Source organism: Oncorhynchus mykiss, chromosome 13 (genome assembly GCF_057628025.1).
Source record: "Oncorhynchus mykiss isolate SJ-2025 chromosome 13, ASM5762802v1, whole genome shotgun sequence".
Classification (NCBI taxonomy): domain Eukaryota; kingdom Metazoa; phylum Chordata; class Actinopteri; order Salmoniformes; family Salmonidae; genus Oncorhynchus; species Oncorhynchus mykiss.
The window spans coordinates 14,117,501-14,135,000 of NC_143034.1; the positions used below are offsets into that span (position 1 = coordinate 14,117,501).

At 44.8% G+C, this 17,500-nt stretch overlaps 1 protein-coding gene across 4 annotated transcripts in view; it reads right to left on the reverse strand.

The window, feature by feature from the left end:
* pkd1a (polycystic kidney disease 1a) overlaps positions 1-17,500 on the reverse strand; it is a 144,825-nt gene that overhangs the window by 27,049 nt on the left and 100,276 nt on the right. For all 4 annotated transcript variants that reach the window (XM_090195271.1, XM_090195272.1, XM_090195270.1 and 1 more), the window contains 9 exons: positions 16,567-16,649; positions 15,830-15,886; positions 14,950-15,202; positions 13,541-13,709; positions 9,685-9,769; positions 8,185-8,364; positions 4,639-4,831; positions 4,335-4,505; positions 244-387 (listed from right to left, as the gene is read on the reverse strand). In XM_090195271.1, the coding sequence (XP_090051397.1) occupies positions 244-387; positions 4,335-4,505; positions 4,639-4,831; positions 8,185-8,364; positions 9,685-9,769; positions 13,541-13,709; positions 14,950-15,202; positions 15,830-15,886; positions 16,567-16,649 (1,335 nt within the window). The remainder of the gene's footprint in view (positions 1-243; positions 388-4,334; positions 4,506-4,638; positions 4,832-8,184; positions 8,365-9,684; positions 9,770-13,540; positions 13,710-14,949; positions 15,203-15,829; positions 15,887-16,566; positions 16,650-17,500) is intronic.

A 17,500-nucleotide genomic window follows, 5' to 3' on the forward strand; every position in this document is an offset into this window, starting at 1 on the left:
GAAGTAGTGAGTTTTGTATTAATGAACGGACCACTGATTTGTGATCAGTGCTCCTGTTCAAAGTCCAACTGTTATCCTTAACGGCTATGTGACAAAACTGTCCCTAGACCAGTTGTTGAGGGTGTTGAGATGTGGATTGACTCCTGCACCACGTTGGAGACCATTTGGCTAAGGGTTTGACTACTAAACTATGAGGGTAGGGGCTAGGGGGAGGGGCTTAGATCTCGGGGTTAGGGTCCTTACCTGAGACCTCCACCTCTATCTCCACGCCTCCATCTGTCCTCTCGTTGTCCACTGACAGCCACTCCTCTACCAGGAAATAGTAACTGCTTCCTGTCTGTAGGTCCTTCACCAGGACGTACTGGAGCTTCCATGCTGGAGACAGACCTGGGAGGAGAGGAAGGGCACATTTACTAGGTTGCTTACGGTTTGACAATGAGATCTACTGTAAGTATATAATAATAATAATGATATTTATCAGGGCCTAAATGACCACCTGCCAAGGCGGGGCTCCACAGCATTTCACTCACCTTTGTGAATTAAAAACAGTCAAGTATAATCACATGTACAGTAAAATAAATGCTGCATTAGCTGTTTTCAATGTATTTATACCGTTTATGTTAATCACACAAAGTCAAAAAACTACGAATCCCATATGGCCTGTTTCACCTCGCGCTGCAACACTGCCTGGCTGGGGGCTGTGCTGGGGGGCTGTGCTGGGGGGCTGTGCTGGGGGCTGTGCTGGGGGGCTGTGCTGGGGGCTGTGCTGGGGGGCTGTGCTGGGGGGCTGTGCTGGGGGGCTGTGCTGGGGGGCTGTGCTGGGGGCTGTGCTAGGGGCTGTGCTGGGGGGCTGTGCTGGGGTCAGTGCTGGGGGCAGTGCTGGGGGCAGTGCTGGGGGCTGTGCTGGGGGCTGTGCTGGGGGCTGTGCTGGGGGCTGTGCTAGGGGCTGTGCTGGGGGCAGTGCTGGGGGCAGTGCTGGGGGCTGTGCTGGGGGCTGTGCTGGGGGTTGTTCAGAGGCTAGGTTGTTTTTCTATGTTTGAGTTTCAACTGCTAGGAAAGACAACGCTTCTAGAAGCCAGACTCAATCTAACAGGCACAAACATCACTCTAGTCGCGTTACCACGGTAACCACAACGCTTCTAGAAGCCAGACTCAATCTCACAGGCACAAACGTGATTCTAGTCACATTACCACGGTAACCATAACGCTTCTACTAGCCAGACTCAATCTCGCAGGCACAAACTTTACTCTAGTCGCATTACCACGGTAACCAACACGCTTCTAGAAGACAGACTCAATCTCACAGGCACAAACGTGATTCTAGTCACATTACCACGGTAACCATAACGCTTCTACTAGCCAGACTCAATCTCGCAGGCACAAACGTCCCTCTAGTCGCATTACCACGGTAACCAACACGCTTCTAGAAGCCAGACTCAATCTCACAGGCACAAACTTTACTCTAGTCGCATTACCTCGGTAACCTGAACATTTTTGTCATCCCTAATTATGCTCAGATCACTCACCTAATGATGCTCAGATCACTCACCTAATGATGCTCAGATCACTCACCAGTGACGTCCGATGTGTTTGTGCCAAAAGCCTCTCTCTCTCTTTACTAACCATAACGCTTCTACTAGCCAGACTCAATCTCGCAGGCACAAACGTCCCTCTAGTCGCATTACCACGGTAACCAACACGCTTCTAGAAGCCAGACTCAATCTCACAGGCACAAACTTTACTCTAGTCGCGTTACCACAACGCTTCTAGAAGCCAGACTCAATCTCACAGGCACAAACTTTACTCTAGTCGCATTACCTCGGTAACCTGAACATTTTTGTCTAATGGTGCGCAGATCACTCCCCTAATGATGCTAGAGATCATTCCCCTAATGATGCTCAGATCACTCCCCTAATGATGCTCAGATCACTCACCTAATGATGCTCAGATCACTTCCCTAATGATGCTCAGATCACTCCCCTAATGATGCTCAGATCACTCCCCTAATGATGCTCAGATCACTCCCCTAATGATGCTCAGATCACTCACCTAATGATGCTCAGATCACTCACCTAATGATGCTCAGATCACTCACCTAATGATGCTCAGATCACTCCCCTAATGATGCTCAGATCACTCACCTAATGATGCTCAGATCACTCCCCTAATGATGCTCAGATCACTCCCCTAATGATGCTCAGATCATTCCCCTAATGATGCTCAGATCACTCCCCTAATGATGCTCAGATCACTCACCTAATGATGCTCAGATCACTCACCTAATGATGCTCAGATCACTCCCCTAATGATGCTCAGATCACTCACCTAATGATGCTCAGATCACTCCCCTAATGATGCTCAGATCACTCCCCTAATGATGCTCAGATCATTCCCCTAATGATGCTCAGATCACTCCCCTAATGATGCTCAGATCACTCCCCTAATTATGCTCAGATCACTCCCCTAATGATGCTCAGATCACTCCCCTAATCATGCTCAGATCACTCCCCTAATGATGCTCAGATCACTCACCAGTGACGTCCGATGTGTTTGTGCCAAAAGCCTCTCTCTCTCTTTACTATGTAAAACAGTATTTAGAAGTAGATCAAGTATTTTTCCAGCCTGCAGCAGACAGATTACAGTCTTCTGTTTTCTGCGGGAGACATTTGCTTTCCAACCTGTTTCCCTGCGATTTGTTTTTGGAATATTGTGAAAGGCCTGTATTGTCTGCATGCTGTCGTTCACTGACAGACGTACAGCACATCCCTGACTGTAGGCCTTGTTATTGGGCTACACACAATCCACAGCCAGGCAGTTTTTCAAAACTATTGATCCTCTGTGGCTAAATGATAGACCTTCTCATGGTGTAGCAGGACAAACTGGATCATTTCATTTCTTTCTGAACAGACAGCCTTGATTCTGTAACTAAATAAATGATGAAATGCAACGCTGGACAGACGGGAGTTGCAGGTTCATGTCTATCAGAACAGAGAGAGGGAGAGAGAACACAGAAAGTGAATCTCATTGTAGTTCTGTGAGAGATACAGGCTTGCTACTCACACAGCCATGGCCACGTGTTGGTCTCAACCAGGGTGCGATGTTGCGCCAACTTCGAATACAACCCAAATTAACTCTTAGAATATCAGATCCAGGCTATAAGTCTACTTTTTCACACTACGTTTTAATTTTTAATTATAATTTTTTGAACTTTGATCTCTTCAATTCAAATGTTTACATTTGAAGAAGTACCGATGTTTCATGTCTGGGGAGGTACTGGACCCGGCCAAATAGGTTCTGGAACAAAACAGTCCAGAACTAAGCACTGACCACATTACTTCTTACTAATTAGTACATTATACTTTCTTTAGGAACATTACAAAGCATGTTCATCTGTTATTTAGTGTTTTGTTGGTTTAATTTCCGTTGATTGAGGGGGGTAAAAATCCTCTGAGTGGCTGGTAGATTTTTCTTTCTATCTGCCACAGTGGCTGGTGGACCAAACATTTTTTTTACACGATAAAAATAATAAGAATAAGAATAATATGAATATGAATATTAATACTAATATGAATAATAATACTAATATGAATAATAATACTAATATGAATAATAATATGAATAGTACTATGAATAATACTAATATGAATAATAATATGAATAGTACTATGAATAATACTACTAATATGAATAATACTACTAATATGAATAATAATACTAATATGAATAATAATATGAATAGTACTATGAATAATACTACTAATATGAATAATAATACTAATATGAATAATAATACTAATATGAATAATGATAATAATATGAATAGTACTATGAATAATACTACTAATATGAATAATACTACTAATATGAATAATAATACTAATATGAATAATAATAATAATATGAATAATAATACTAATATGAATAATAATACTAATATGAATAATACTACTAATATGAATAATAATACTAATATGAATAATAATACTAATATGAATAATAATACTAATATGAATAATAATACTAATATGAATAATGATAATAATATGAATAGTACTATGAATAATAATACTAATATGAATAATACTACTAATATGAATAATAATACTAATATGAATAATAATATTAATATGAATAATAATACTAATATGAATAATAATATTAATATGAATAATAATACTAATATGAATAATAATACTAATATGAATAATACTATGACATTGTACTTGTAACATGCTTTTCAAAAATCCAAAGTACCTCCATGTGTGTTAGTGTGTGTGTTAGTGTGTATGTGTGTGTGTGTGTGTGTGTGTGTTAGTGTGTGTGTGTCCTCCTACCCTTGTTGTCGTGCCAGACGCGGATCTTCCAGACGCTGCCCAGGCTAGTTTCCGTGGCGATGTGGAAGATGTCCAGTCCGTTACGTGCGAAGGCCCCGGGGCTGTCCAGGTGTCGATGCCCGCTACGCCCCTCACAGCCGTACACACTGATGCCTACATGTGCCGACGTGCCTAGCAGACAGGGGGAGGAGTTAGATATACACCGCATGTAATAATGATGTGATACGTTTCTGCACTTTGTGAATAAAAGTCTAATTGATTAAAAGTCTAATTTATTTTGAATCCGTAACCTTTGCCTTCTCACCTGCCCCGCGGCCGAAGCCGGTCTTGACCTGCACCTCGTACTTGAATGTTCCGTCGTGTCCACAGAGCGGCACCGTCCCCGCCCTCCTCAGGTCCAGCTGGTCCAGTTTATGCAAGATGGCCGCCGCCACGGCGTAACACATCAACCCCACCACACACGTCAACAACACCACGAGGCTGGGAACCCCCCGCTCCTAAAGGACGAGAGGAGAGAAGAGTGGGAGAAGATGTGTGTGTGTGTGTTAGTGTGTATGTGTGTGTGTGTGTTAGTGTGTGTGTTAGTGTGTATGTGTGTGTGTGTGTGTGTGTGTGTGTGTGTGTGTGTGTGTGTGTGTGTGTGTGTGTGTGTGTGTGTGTGTGTATGTGTGTGTATGTGTATGTGTGTGTGTGTGTGTGTGTGTGTGTGTGTGTGTGTGTGTGTGTGTGAAAGTCAGCTGATTTCACAGTAGGGCATCGTAACATTACAGTGTGTTTCCTCAGGCGGTTGGCTTGGAACAGATGCGTCAACATAAATCACATGTTATTGGTCACACGGTTAGCAGATGTTAACGCGAGTGTAGTGTACTGTAGTGTCGTCTACAAACTTGATGATTGAGTTGGAGGTGTGCATGGCCACGCAGTCATGGGTTAACAGGGAGTACAGGAGGAGGCTGAGCACGCACCCTTGTGGAGCCCCAGTGTTGAGGATCAGCGAAGTGGAGATGTTGTTACCTAACCTCAACACCTGGGTTCGCCCCGTCATAAAGTCCCGGGCCCAATTACACAGGGCGGGGTCAAGACCCAGGGCCTCCACCTTGATGATGAGCTTGGAGGGTACTATGGTGTTGAAGGCTGAGCTGTAGTCAACGAACAGCATTCTTACATAGGTATTCCTCTTGTCCAGATGGGATAGGGCATTGTGCAGTGTGCTGGCGATTGCATCGTCTGTGGACCTGTTGGGGCGGTATGCAAACTGAAGTGGGTCTAGGGTGGCAGGTAAGGTGGTGGTGATATGATCCTTGACTAGTCTCTCAAAGCACTTCATGATGACAGAAGTGAGTGCTATGGGGCGATAGTCATTTAGTTCAGTTATCTTTGCTTTCTTGGGTACAGGAACAAGCTTCCATCTTGAAGCATGTGGGGACAGCAGACTGGGATAGGGAGAGATTGAATATGTCCGTAAACACATCAGCCAGCTGGTCTGGGCATGCTCTGGGGCCAGTAGCTTTGGGAGGGTTAACACGTGTACATGTCTTACTCACAACGGCCACGGAGAAGGAGAGGGGAGGCCTGCAGTCCTTGGTATGGGGTCGCATCGGTGGCAATGTATTATCCTCAAAGCGGGCAAAGAAGGTGTTTAGTTTGTCTGGAAGCAAGACGTCAGTGTCCGCGATGTGGCTGGTTTTCTTTTTGTAGTCCGTAACTGCCTGTAGACCCTGCCACATACATCTAGTTTCTGAGCTGTTGAATTGCGACTCCATTTTGTCCCTATACCGACATATCGTTTGCTTGATTGCCTTGCGGTAGGGAATAACTACACTGTTTGTATTCGGCCATATCCTCAATCATCTTTCCATGGTTAAATGCGGTGGGTCACGCTTTCAGTTTTGCAAAACTTCCGCCAACTATCTACAGTTTCCCAGAGGCTGTACAGACACCAACAACATATCCCGAGTGAGCCATGTTTCCTTGAAACAGAGAATGTTACAGTCTCTGATGTCTCTCTGGAAGGCAACCCTTGCTCGAATTTTCGTCTACCTTGTTGTCTAGAGACTAGACACTGGTGAGTAATATAAGCGGTGAGAGGCAGCTCCGTCTTCCTCTTCTGCGGCGCCGTTGTTTTGGGTCGGCCTCTGGGATTAGATCCATTGTCCTGGGTGGTGAACCGAACAAAAGGATCCACTTCAGGAAAGTCGTATTCCTGGTCATAATGTTGGTAAGTTGACGTCGCTCTGATATCCAATAGTTCTTCCCGGCTGAATGTAATAACACTTAAGATTTTCTGAGCTAATAATGTAAGAAATAATATATAAAAAATAAAAAAAATACTGCATAGTTTCCTAAGGACTAGAAGCGAGGCGACCATCTCTGTCGGCGCCATCTGTGTGTGTATTATCAGGTGTGTGTGTATTATCAGGTGTGTGTGTTTATCAGGTATATCTCTACTTTAAAAAAAAAAAACCTTTAAGCTTTATTTAACTAGGCAAGTCAGTTAAGAACAAATTATTATTTACAATGACGGCCTACCGGGGAACAGTGGGTTAACTGCCTTGCTCAGGGCAGAACAACAGATTTTTACCTTGTCAGCTCAGGGATTCGATCTACAACCTTTAGGTTACTGGCCGAACGCTCTAACCACTAGGCTACATGCAGCCCCTACACTCTAATCACTAGGCTACCTGCAGCCCCTACACTCTAACCACTAGGCTACCTGCCGCCCCTACACTCTAACCACTAGGCTACATGCAGCCCCTACACTCTAATCACTAGGCTACCTGCAGCCCCTACACTCTAACCACTAGGCTACCTGCAGCCCCTAGACTCTAATCACTAGGCTACCTGCAGCCCCTACACTCTAACCACTAGGCTACCTGCCGCCCCTACACTCTAACCACTAGGCTACCTGCAGCCCCTACACTCTAACCACTAGGCTACCTGCCGCCCCTACACTCTAACCACTAGGCTACCTGCCGCCCCTACACTCTAACCACTAGGCTACATGCAGCCCCTACACTCTAATCACTAGGCTACATGCAGCCCCTACACTCTAACCACTAGGCTACCTGCAGCCCCTACACTCTAATCACTAGGCTACCTGCAGCCCCTACACTCTAACCACTAGGCTACCTGCCGCACCTACACTCTAACCACTAGGCTACCTGCAGCCCCTACACTCTAACCACTAGGCTACCTGCCGCCCCTACACTCTAACCACTAGGCTACCTGCAGCCCCTACACTCTAACCACTAGGCTACCTGCAGCCCCTACACTCTAACCACTAGGCTACCTGCCGCCCCTACACTCTAACCACTAGGCTACCTGCAGCCCCTACACTCTAACCACTAGGCTACCTGCAGCCCCTACACTCTAACCACTAGGCTACCTGCCGCCCCTACACTCTAACCACTAGGCTACCTGCAGCCCCTACACTCTAACCACTAGGCTACCTGCAGCCTCTACACTCTAACCACTAGGCTACCTGCCTCCTCTACACTCTAAACACTAGGCTACCTGCAGCCTCTACACTCTAACCACTAGGCTACCTGCCGCCCCTACACTCTAACCACTAGGCTACCTGCAGCCCCTACACTCTAACCACTAGGCTACCTGCCGCCCCTACACTCTAACCACTAGGCTACCTGCAGCCCCTACACTCTAACCACTAGGCTACCTGCCGCCCCTACACTCTAACCACTAGGCTACCTGCAGCCTCTACACTCTAACCACTAGGCTACCTGCCTCCTCTACACTCTAAACACTAGGCTACCTGCAGCCTCTACACTCTAAACACTAGGCTACCTGCAGCCTCTACACTCTAACCACTAGGCTACCTGCAGCCTCTACTTACAGGCCGTATGAAGGTGACAGCATCAGGTGGAACGAAGAGACTGGCAGCGAAGGCTGTGAGGTGCCGGGTGCTGCAGACGGCCCGGCTGGCATTAGTCTCTGCCAGTGGCACCATGCCGTCCGTACGCCACAGCTTGGTGCTCTCGCTGAAGTACTGGCACAGGGACGTAAACACACCCACCTAGAGAAGGGACGGAATGAGTCAGAGAGATATTTAGAAGGGAAGGTCAGGGATTTCAACTCAAGTCAACACTTGGTTTCCTTCTTAGAGAGCTTGTTAAACAACAGATTCTATCAAGTACATACACTCACCGGATAGTTTATTAGGTACACCCATCTAGTACCCGGTCGGACCCCCACCCTTTTGCCTCCAGAACACCCCAAATTCTTCGGGTCATGGATTCTACAAGGTGTCGGGGACGTTCCACAGGGATGCTAGTTCATGCTGACGCGATGGCGTTACACAGTTGCTGCAGATTGGACGGTGGTACATTGGTTTGGTCAGCAACAACATTCTGATTGGCTGTGGCGTTCCATCGGTGCTCAGTTGGTATCAAGAGACCTAACGTGTGCTAGGAAAACATTACCCACACCAGTACACCACCGCCGCCAGGCAGGATGGGTCAGTTGTCCAGTGTTGGTGATGGCGTGCCCACTGGAGACGCTTCTTCTTGTTTTTAGCTGATAGGAGTGGAACCCGGTGTGGTCGTCTGCTGTATTGGCCAATCCGGGACAAGGATCGATGAGTTGTGTTTTCTGAGATGCCGTTCTGCACAACGTGTCGTGTCGTTATTTGTCTGTTTGTGGCCCTGAATGTTCGCTTGCACGATTCTTGCCATTCTCTTTCGACTTCTCTCATCAACGAGCCGTTTTCACCCACAGGACTGCCGCTGACTGGATGTTTTGTGTTCATTCTTCACACATCATTCTTGGGAAACCCTAGACTGTCATGTGTGAAAAGCCCAGGAGGGAGGACGTTTCTGAGACACTGGATCCGGCGTACCTGGCACCAACGATCAAACCACACTCAGAGTCTCTTAGGTCACTAGTTTTGTCCATTGTAACGTTCAATAGAACAGTAACTGAATGCCTCGATGCCTGTCTGCCTGCGTTATATCAAGCCCTGGACAGGTGGATCACTGTCTGTAGGAGTTAACCATCTTCCTGAACAGGGTGGTGTACCTAATAAACTGTCCTGTAGGAGTTAACCATCTTCCTGAACAGGGTGGTGTAACTAATAAACTGTCCTGTAGGAGTTAACCATCTTCCTGAACAGGGTGGTGTACCTAATAAACTGTCCTGTAGGAGTTAACCATCTTCCTGAACAGGGTGGTGTACCTAATAAACTGTCCTGTAGGAGTTAACCATCTTTCTGAACAGGGTGGTGTACCTAATAAACTGTCCTGTAGGTGTATGTATAATGCTTTATAACGTCCTTTATAATGTGACACTGACTCTAAGCGCCAATGAGTTATACATTTAAGTTTTAACAAACACCCACCTCCAGACGCACCCCCGCGCTGGGGGAGTCAGTGGTACAGCCCGTTGTCACGTTGACATAGTAGTCCAGGGTCGTGTCATGGGACCTGGGCAACCGGAGAAGAGAGAGGGGTGGTTGGTTAGATCTGAGTAAAATGGCTGCCAGTTGACATGTAATACACAGCATTTACAGTAGTCTCTACTGAAGTGTTTCACTCTCTTGACAAGAGGAAGTTCATCTCATGACTTAACATAAGACATCCAGAGAAGAGAGACCGCTTAGACAGACGAGAGAGACAGAGAGAGACCACTTAGAAAGATGAGGGAGACCACTTAGACAGACGAGAGACAGAGAGAGAGACCACTTAGACAGACGAGAGAGACAGAGAGAGACCGCTTAGACAGATGAGGGAGACCACTTAGACAGACGAGAGAGACAGAGAGAGACCACTTAGACAGACGAGAGAGACAGAGAGAGACCGCTTAGACAGATGAGAGAGACCACTTAGACAGACGAGAGAGACAGAGAGAGACCACTTAGACAGATGAGGGAGACCACTTAGACAGACGAGAGAGACAGAGAGAGACCACTTAGACAGATGAGGGAGACCACTTAGACAGATGAGAGAGACAGAGAGAGACCACTTAGACAGATGAGGGAGACCACTTAGACAGACGAGAGAGACAGAGAGAGACCACTTAGACAGACGAGAGAGACAGAGAGAGACCACTTAGACAGATGAGGGAGACCACTTAGACAGACGAGAGAGACAGAGAGAGACCGCTTAGACAGACGAGAGAGACAGAGAGACCGCTTAGACAGACGAGAGAGACAGAGAGAGACCGCTTAGACAGACGAGAGAGACAGAGCGAGACCGCTTAGACAGACGAAAGAGACAGAGAGAGACCACTTAGACAGACGAGAGACACAGAGAGAGACCACTTAGACAGACCAGAGAGACAGAGAGAGACCGCTTAGACAGACGAGAGAGACAGAGAGAGACCACTTAGACAGACGAGAGAGACAGAGAGAGACCGCTTAGACAGACGAGAGAGACAGAGCGAGACCGCTTAGACAGACGAAAGAGACAGAGAGAGACCACTTAGACAGACAAGAGAGAGACCACTTAGACAGACAAGAGAGACAGAGACAGAGAGAGACCACTTAGACAGACAAGCGAGACAGAGACAGAGAGAGACCACTTAGACAGACAGAGACAGAGAGACAGAGAAAGAGAGAGAAATAAAGAGAAAGAGAGATACAATAAAGTAACAAGGCCCAAGGGCAGTGCCTGGATACAGCAATGTGTAATATTCATAGTAGGGTCACGACCACTGTTCCCTCTAACTGCTCTCTGCACTGAGTTTCAGGTCTGCTGAGCGTGTTTACTGTGAACACTGAGGCTGTACCAGCTTTAAGTTACAGTTTTACTGTGAACACTGAGGCTGTACCAGCTTTAAGTTACAGTTTTACTGTGAACACTGAGGCTGTACCAGCTTTAAGTTACAGTTTTACTGTGAACACTGAGGCTGTACCAGCTTTAAGTTACAGTTTTACTGTGAACACTGAGGCTGTACCAGCTTTAAGTTACAGTTTTACTGTGAACACTGAGGCTGTACCAGCTTTAAGTTACAGTTTTACTGTGAACACTGAGGCTGTACCAGCTTTAAGTTACAGATTTACTGTGAACACTGAGGCTGTACCAGCTTTAAGTTACAGTTTTACTGTGAACACTGAGGCTGTACCCACTAAGTTACAGATTTACTGTGAACACTGAGGCTGTACCAGCTTTAAGTTACAGATTTACTGTGAACACTGAGGCTGTACCAGCTTTAAGTTACAGTTTTACTGTGAACACTGAGGCTGTACCAGCTTTAATTTACAGTTTTACTGTGAACACTGAGGCTCTACCAGCTTTAAGTTACAGTTTTACTGTGAACACTGAGGCTGTACCAGCTTTAAGTTACAGTTTTACTGTGAACACTGAGGCTGTACCAGCTTTTAGTTACAGTTTTACTGTGAACACTGAGGCTGTACCAGCTTTAAGTTACAGTTTTACTGTGAACACTGAGGCTGTACCAGCTTTAAGTTACAGTTTTACTGTGAACACTGAGGCTGTACCAGCTTTAAGTTACAGTTTTACTGTGAACACTGAGGCTGTACCAGCTTTAAGTTACAGTTTTACTGTGAACACTGATGCTCTACCAGCTTTAAGTTACAGTTTTACTGTGAACACTGAGGCTGTACCAGCTTTAAGTTACAGTTTTACTGTGAACACTGAGGCTGTACCAGCTTTAAGTTACAGTTTTACTGTGAACACTGAGGCTGTACCAGCTTTAAGTTACAGTTTTACTGTGAACACTGAGGCTGTACCCACTAAGTTACAGTTTTACTGTGAACACTGAGTCTGTACCATCTTTAAGTTACAGATTTACTGTGAACACTGAGGCTCTACCAGCTTTAAGTTACAGTTTTACTGTGAACACTGAGGCTCTACCAGCTTTAAGTTACAGTTTTACTGTGAACACTGAGGCTGTACCAGCTTTAAGTTACAGTTTTACTGTGAACACTGAGGCTGTACCAGCTTTAAGTTACAGTTTTACTGTGAACACTGAGGCTGTACCAGCTTTAAGTTACAGTTTTACTGTGAACACTGAGGCTGTACCCACTAAGTTACAGTTTTACTGTGAACACTGAGTCTGTACCAGCTTTAAGTTACAGATTTACTGTGAACACTGAGTCTGTACCAGCTTTAAGTTACAGATTTACTGTGAACACTGAGGCTGTACCAGCTTTAAGTTACAGTTTTAACAGTGGTCAAGTAGGCTACTGTGGCTATTTGATCATAATGTAGGACTACCAGAGGAGCCTACCATCAAAAACAATGGGGAAAATGCATCCCATAATATTTTAACATGGAAATAGCTGTTCTATCATTCAGCCTACAGTAGCAGCCAATGTGTGGTGTTCAATGTAGGCTACATTCTATGAGACGTTTGAAAAACACATTCAGGGCTTGTTGACATGAACCTGTTAATCCACTTGTCCTTTAGACAAGGAGGCGACTGACAATGTTGTTGAGTCGTTTGGTGAAAGAAACCACTTTCTGAAATAAAATGCATTATTATTCTCATACCATTATGACAGAGAATCAGACTAATTATGCTTCCCTCTGCCGATTGGCTACTTAGCTTATTCAAGCCTGTCTCAAAATACAACACTGCCCCTTTAAGACAAAAAAGCTCTTTACCGGAGTCACTTTTCAAAAGATGTCTAGAAATGCACACGTGTTGTGTCTTGTAGGAAGCAACCACTCCCCTACTGCTGACTACAACTGATCTATAACTGGGCTGATAACTCACCAACGAACAAATGTGCACTCATCCCTACATGCAGCTCTCGCTTTGATCTCAAGACAAGCGCATCTACCCACGACCGCTCATGCTGTAGACACAGTCCAGTTCAAAGTGAATGGCACAGATCCATATATGGCAATGGCCTATTTGAATATAGGCCTACTGCAGCTCTGATTGGTTATTGCGCACCGGTCTGTATAGAGTACGGTATAGAGTAGTGTGTGTCGATGCAATAGAATCCTACTCCGATGCGTTCTGCATACAACAAAATCTCTTTCACAGTTAGTTTTGCATACTAAGTCTTCCATAGTTCAGTTTGTTTCGGTATGTTACATTGAAAGTGGCTAATATTGCGTTGATTCGAGCACAATTCTCACAGGGAAACGTTGATAGTGTTAACGGGGAAAACTAGAAAGTTGAGGTTCTGTCTTGTGCTTCTCTGCGCGGGCTGATATTAATTCTGCGTGGCAGTCCATAGAAGGAACATTGACTCATTCCATATCACTGTGGCTACCACTCACTCTGGGGACAGGAAGAAGGTGTACTTCCTGTGGTCCAGGTCCCGCCCCCTGGTCATGCTGAGTGTGATGCGTTTCCTGTCTGTGAAGTTGAACTCGTTGGGCCAGTTGGAGGAGTGGAGGTAGGTCATGATGGAGGGGTCCGCCTCGCTCCCCTCTGACCACACCCCGTCTGGAGAGGAGTAGGGGACAGGAGTGAGCTTACCCCCTCTCTGTACATCCCCTAAATACTGCCCCTATACACTATTCAATTCAATACAACTTTATTGATATCTCAAAAATGTCAATTACTTATTTGACTTGATTTGGCAATTGAAAATTACAATTTAGTCCCACATACCCTGCAAACTTACTATAAAGAGGTACAGCTAAAGCGGGAATAGGTATTATATTGTGATTATATTTATACTGCGAATCTGTTTCTATTGTGATGCTGTTCCTATTGTGATTCTATGTATATCGTCATTCTGTTTCTATTGTGATGCTGTTTCTATTGTGATGCTGTTTCTATTGTGATGCTGTTTCTATTGTGATGCTGTTTCTATTGTGATGCTGTTTCTATTGTGATTATGTTTCTATTGTGATGCTGTTTCTATTGTGATGCTGTTTCTATTGTGATGCTGTTTCTATTGTGATGCTGTTTCTATTGTGATTATATTGTGATTCTGTTTCTATTGTGACTATATTCCTATTGTGATTATATTTATATAGTGATTCTATTGTGATTATGCTTCTAATGTGATTCTATTTATATTGTGATTCCATTTCTATTGTGATTCTATTCCTATTGTGATTCTATATTGTGATTATATTGTGATTCTGTTTCTATTGATTATTTTTCTATTGGGATTCTATTTATATTGTGATTCTATTCCTACTGTGATTCTATTCCTGTTGTGATTCTATTCCTATTGTGATTCTATTTATATTGTGATTATATTCCTATTGTGATTCTAGTGTGATTCTATTTATATTGTGATTATATTCCTACTGTGATTCTATTCCTGTTGTGATTCTATTCCTATTGTGATTCTATTTATATTGTGATTATATTCCTATTGTGATTCTATTTATATTGTGATTCTATTTCTATTGTCATTCTTTTTATATTGTGATTCTAGTGTGAATCTATGTCTATTGTGATTCTAGTGTGAATCTATGTATATTGTGATTCTATTGTGACTCTATTCCTATTGTGATTCTATTCCAATTGTGATTCTGTTCTGATTCTATTTCTATTGTGATTCTGTTTCTATTATGATTCTATTTCTATTGTGATTCTATTTCTATTGTGTTTCTGTTTCTATTATGATTCTATTTATATTGGGATTCTATTTCTATTGTGATTCTGTTTTTATTGTGATTCTATTGTGATTCTGTGTCTATTGTGATTCTATTCCTATGATTCTTACCGTCCAGGGTGGTGAAGTTGAGTTGGATGAACAGTCCGGCCTGCTGGTTGGAGTTACCGGCGCTGACCCGTACGATGACAGAGTCACACCGGCTCACGTTAATGGCCCTGGCTAAAGGGACTCCCGTCACCCCTGCCCCATTGCTGTCGGTGGCGCTGCCATTGTTCACGGCAACGGTGATGGCTTGGTTGTCGTCGAGGTCTGAGATTGGAATCTGGGAACCGTTCTCTGCCCGGAACTCCATGGAGGCCACCTATAGTAGATTAGGATTAGAATAGAATTAGGATTAGAATAGATTAGGATTGATTAGAATTAGGATTAGAATAGAATTAGGATTGATTACAATTAGGATTAGAATAGATGATGGATTACAATTAGGATTAGAATACATTAGGATTGATTAGAATTAGGATTAGAATAGAATTAGGATTAGAATAGATTAGGATTGATTACAATTAGGATTAGGATTGATTACAATTAGGATTAGATTAGGGTTGATTAGAATTAGGATTAGATTAGGATTGATTAGAATTAGGATTAGATTAGGATTGATTAGAATTAGGATTAGAATAGGATTGATTAGAATTAGGATTATATTAGGATTGATTAGAATTAGGATTAGAATAGGATTGATTAGAATTAGGATTATATTAGGATTGATCAGAATTTGGATTAGAATAGGATTGATTAGAATTAGGATTATATTAGGATTGATTAGAATTAGGATTAGAATAGGATTGATTAGAATTAGGATTAGAATAGGATTGATTAGAATTAGGATTAGAATAGATTAGAAGACATTGATATCAACATCATGAATCCTCCATAATAGAAAACACATCATACAGACAGTATAAATAAATAAGAAACAAGTCCATACCTCGGTACTGACTGTGTAGTTAGCCACAAAGTTAAAGGGGAACGGGTTGGGCTCCACCTGGAGAGGGGAGAGATGGGGAGGGAGGAAGGATGGGAGGGAGGGAGAGAGGGAGGGAGGGAGGGAGGGAGGATGGGAGGAAGGATGGGAGGGAGGGACGGAGGGAGGATGGGAGGATGGGAGGATGGGAGGAAGGATGGGAGGGAGGGAGGATGGGAGGGAGGATGGGAGGATGGGAGGGAGGAAGGATGGGAGGGAGGGACGGAGGGAGGGAGGGAGGGGGAGGAAGGATGGGAGGGAGAGAGGAGGGAGGATGGGAGGAAGGATGGGAGGGAGGGAGGATGGGAGGGAGGATGGGAGGATGGGAGGGAGGATGGGAGGGAGGGAGGATGGGAGGGAGGGACGGAGGGAGGAGGATGGGAGGATGGGAGGGAGGGAGGATGGGAGGGAGGGTGGAAGAATGAGAGGGAGGAATGATGGGAGGGAGGGAGGGAGGGAGGGAGGGAGGGAGGGAGGGAGGATGGGAGGGAGGGACGGAGGGAGGGAGGGAGGGAGGATGGGAGGGAGGGAGGGAGGGAGGGAGGGAGGGAGGGAGGGAGGATGGGAGGGAGGGAGGGAGATTAAAACAAGTATGAAGGAATACACATCTATGATGACGTGATGAATGTGTACATGGGTACTTTGACGGAGAGTCACTCTCACACACACACACACACACACACACACACACACACACTCACCTGGAACATGAGTTGTACCACGCTGGTAGCTGCTCTGCTCAGACTGTTGTTGAAGGCTCTGGGGATGGAGAACCGTCTGCACTCTGGGGAGAACACAGTCCAATACAACTTGGTTTAATACAACACAACAGTATAGAGCTGTATATAATAGAACACAACAGTATAGAGCTGTATATAATACAACACAACAGTATAGAGCTGTATATAATACAACACAACAGTATAGAGCTGTATATAATAGAACACAACAGTATAGAGCTGTATATAATACAACACAACAGTATAGAGCTGTATATAATACAACACAACAGTATAGAGCTGTATATAATAGAACACAACAGTATAGAGCTGTATATAATACAACACAACAGTATAGAGCTGTATATAATACAACACAACAGTATAGAGCTGTATATAATACAACACAACAGTATAGAGCTGTATATAATACAACACAACAGTATAGAGCTGTATATAATACAACACAACAGTATAGAGCTGTATATAATACAACACAACAGTATAGAGCTGTATATAATAGAACATATTAGAATGACTTTATTTAATAGAACTGAATAGTAATAGAAAACATTAGTGATTTTAAGATTAAAAAACGTCTTCAATTCAGTTCTCCCCCACCACACACACCTCCCCCCGCCACACACACCCTCCCTCCGCCACACACCCCCCCCCCCACCACACCCCCCCCGCCACACACACACCCCTCCCCCCGCCACACACACCCCTCCCCCCCGCCCACACACACCCCTCTCCCCCCCACCACACACACACCCCCCCTCCCCCCCGCCACACACACACACACACCCCTCTCCCCCCCCACACACACACCCCTCCCCCCCGCCACCCCCCCCCCACCACCACACCCCCTCCCCCCCACCACACACACCCTCCCCCCACCACACACACCCCCTCC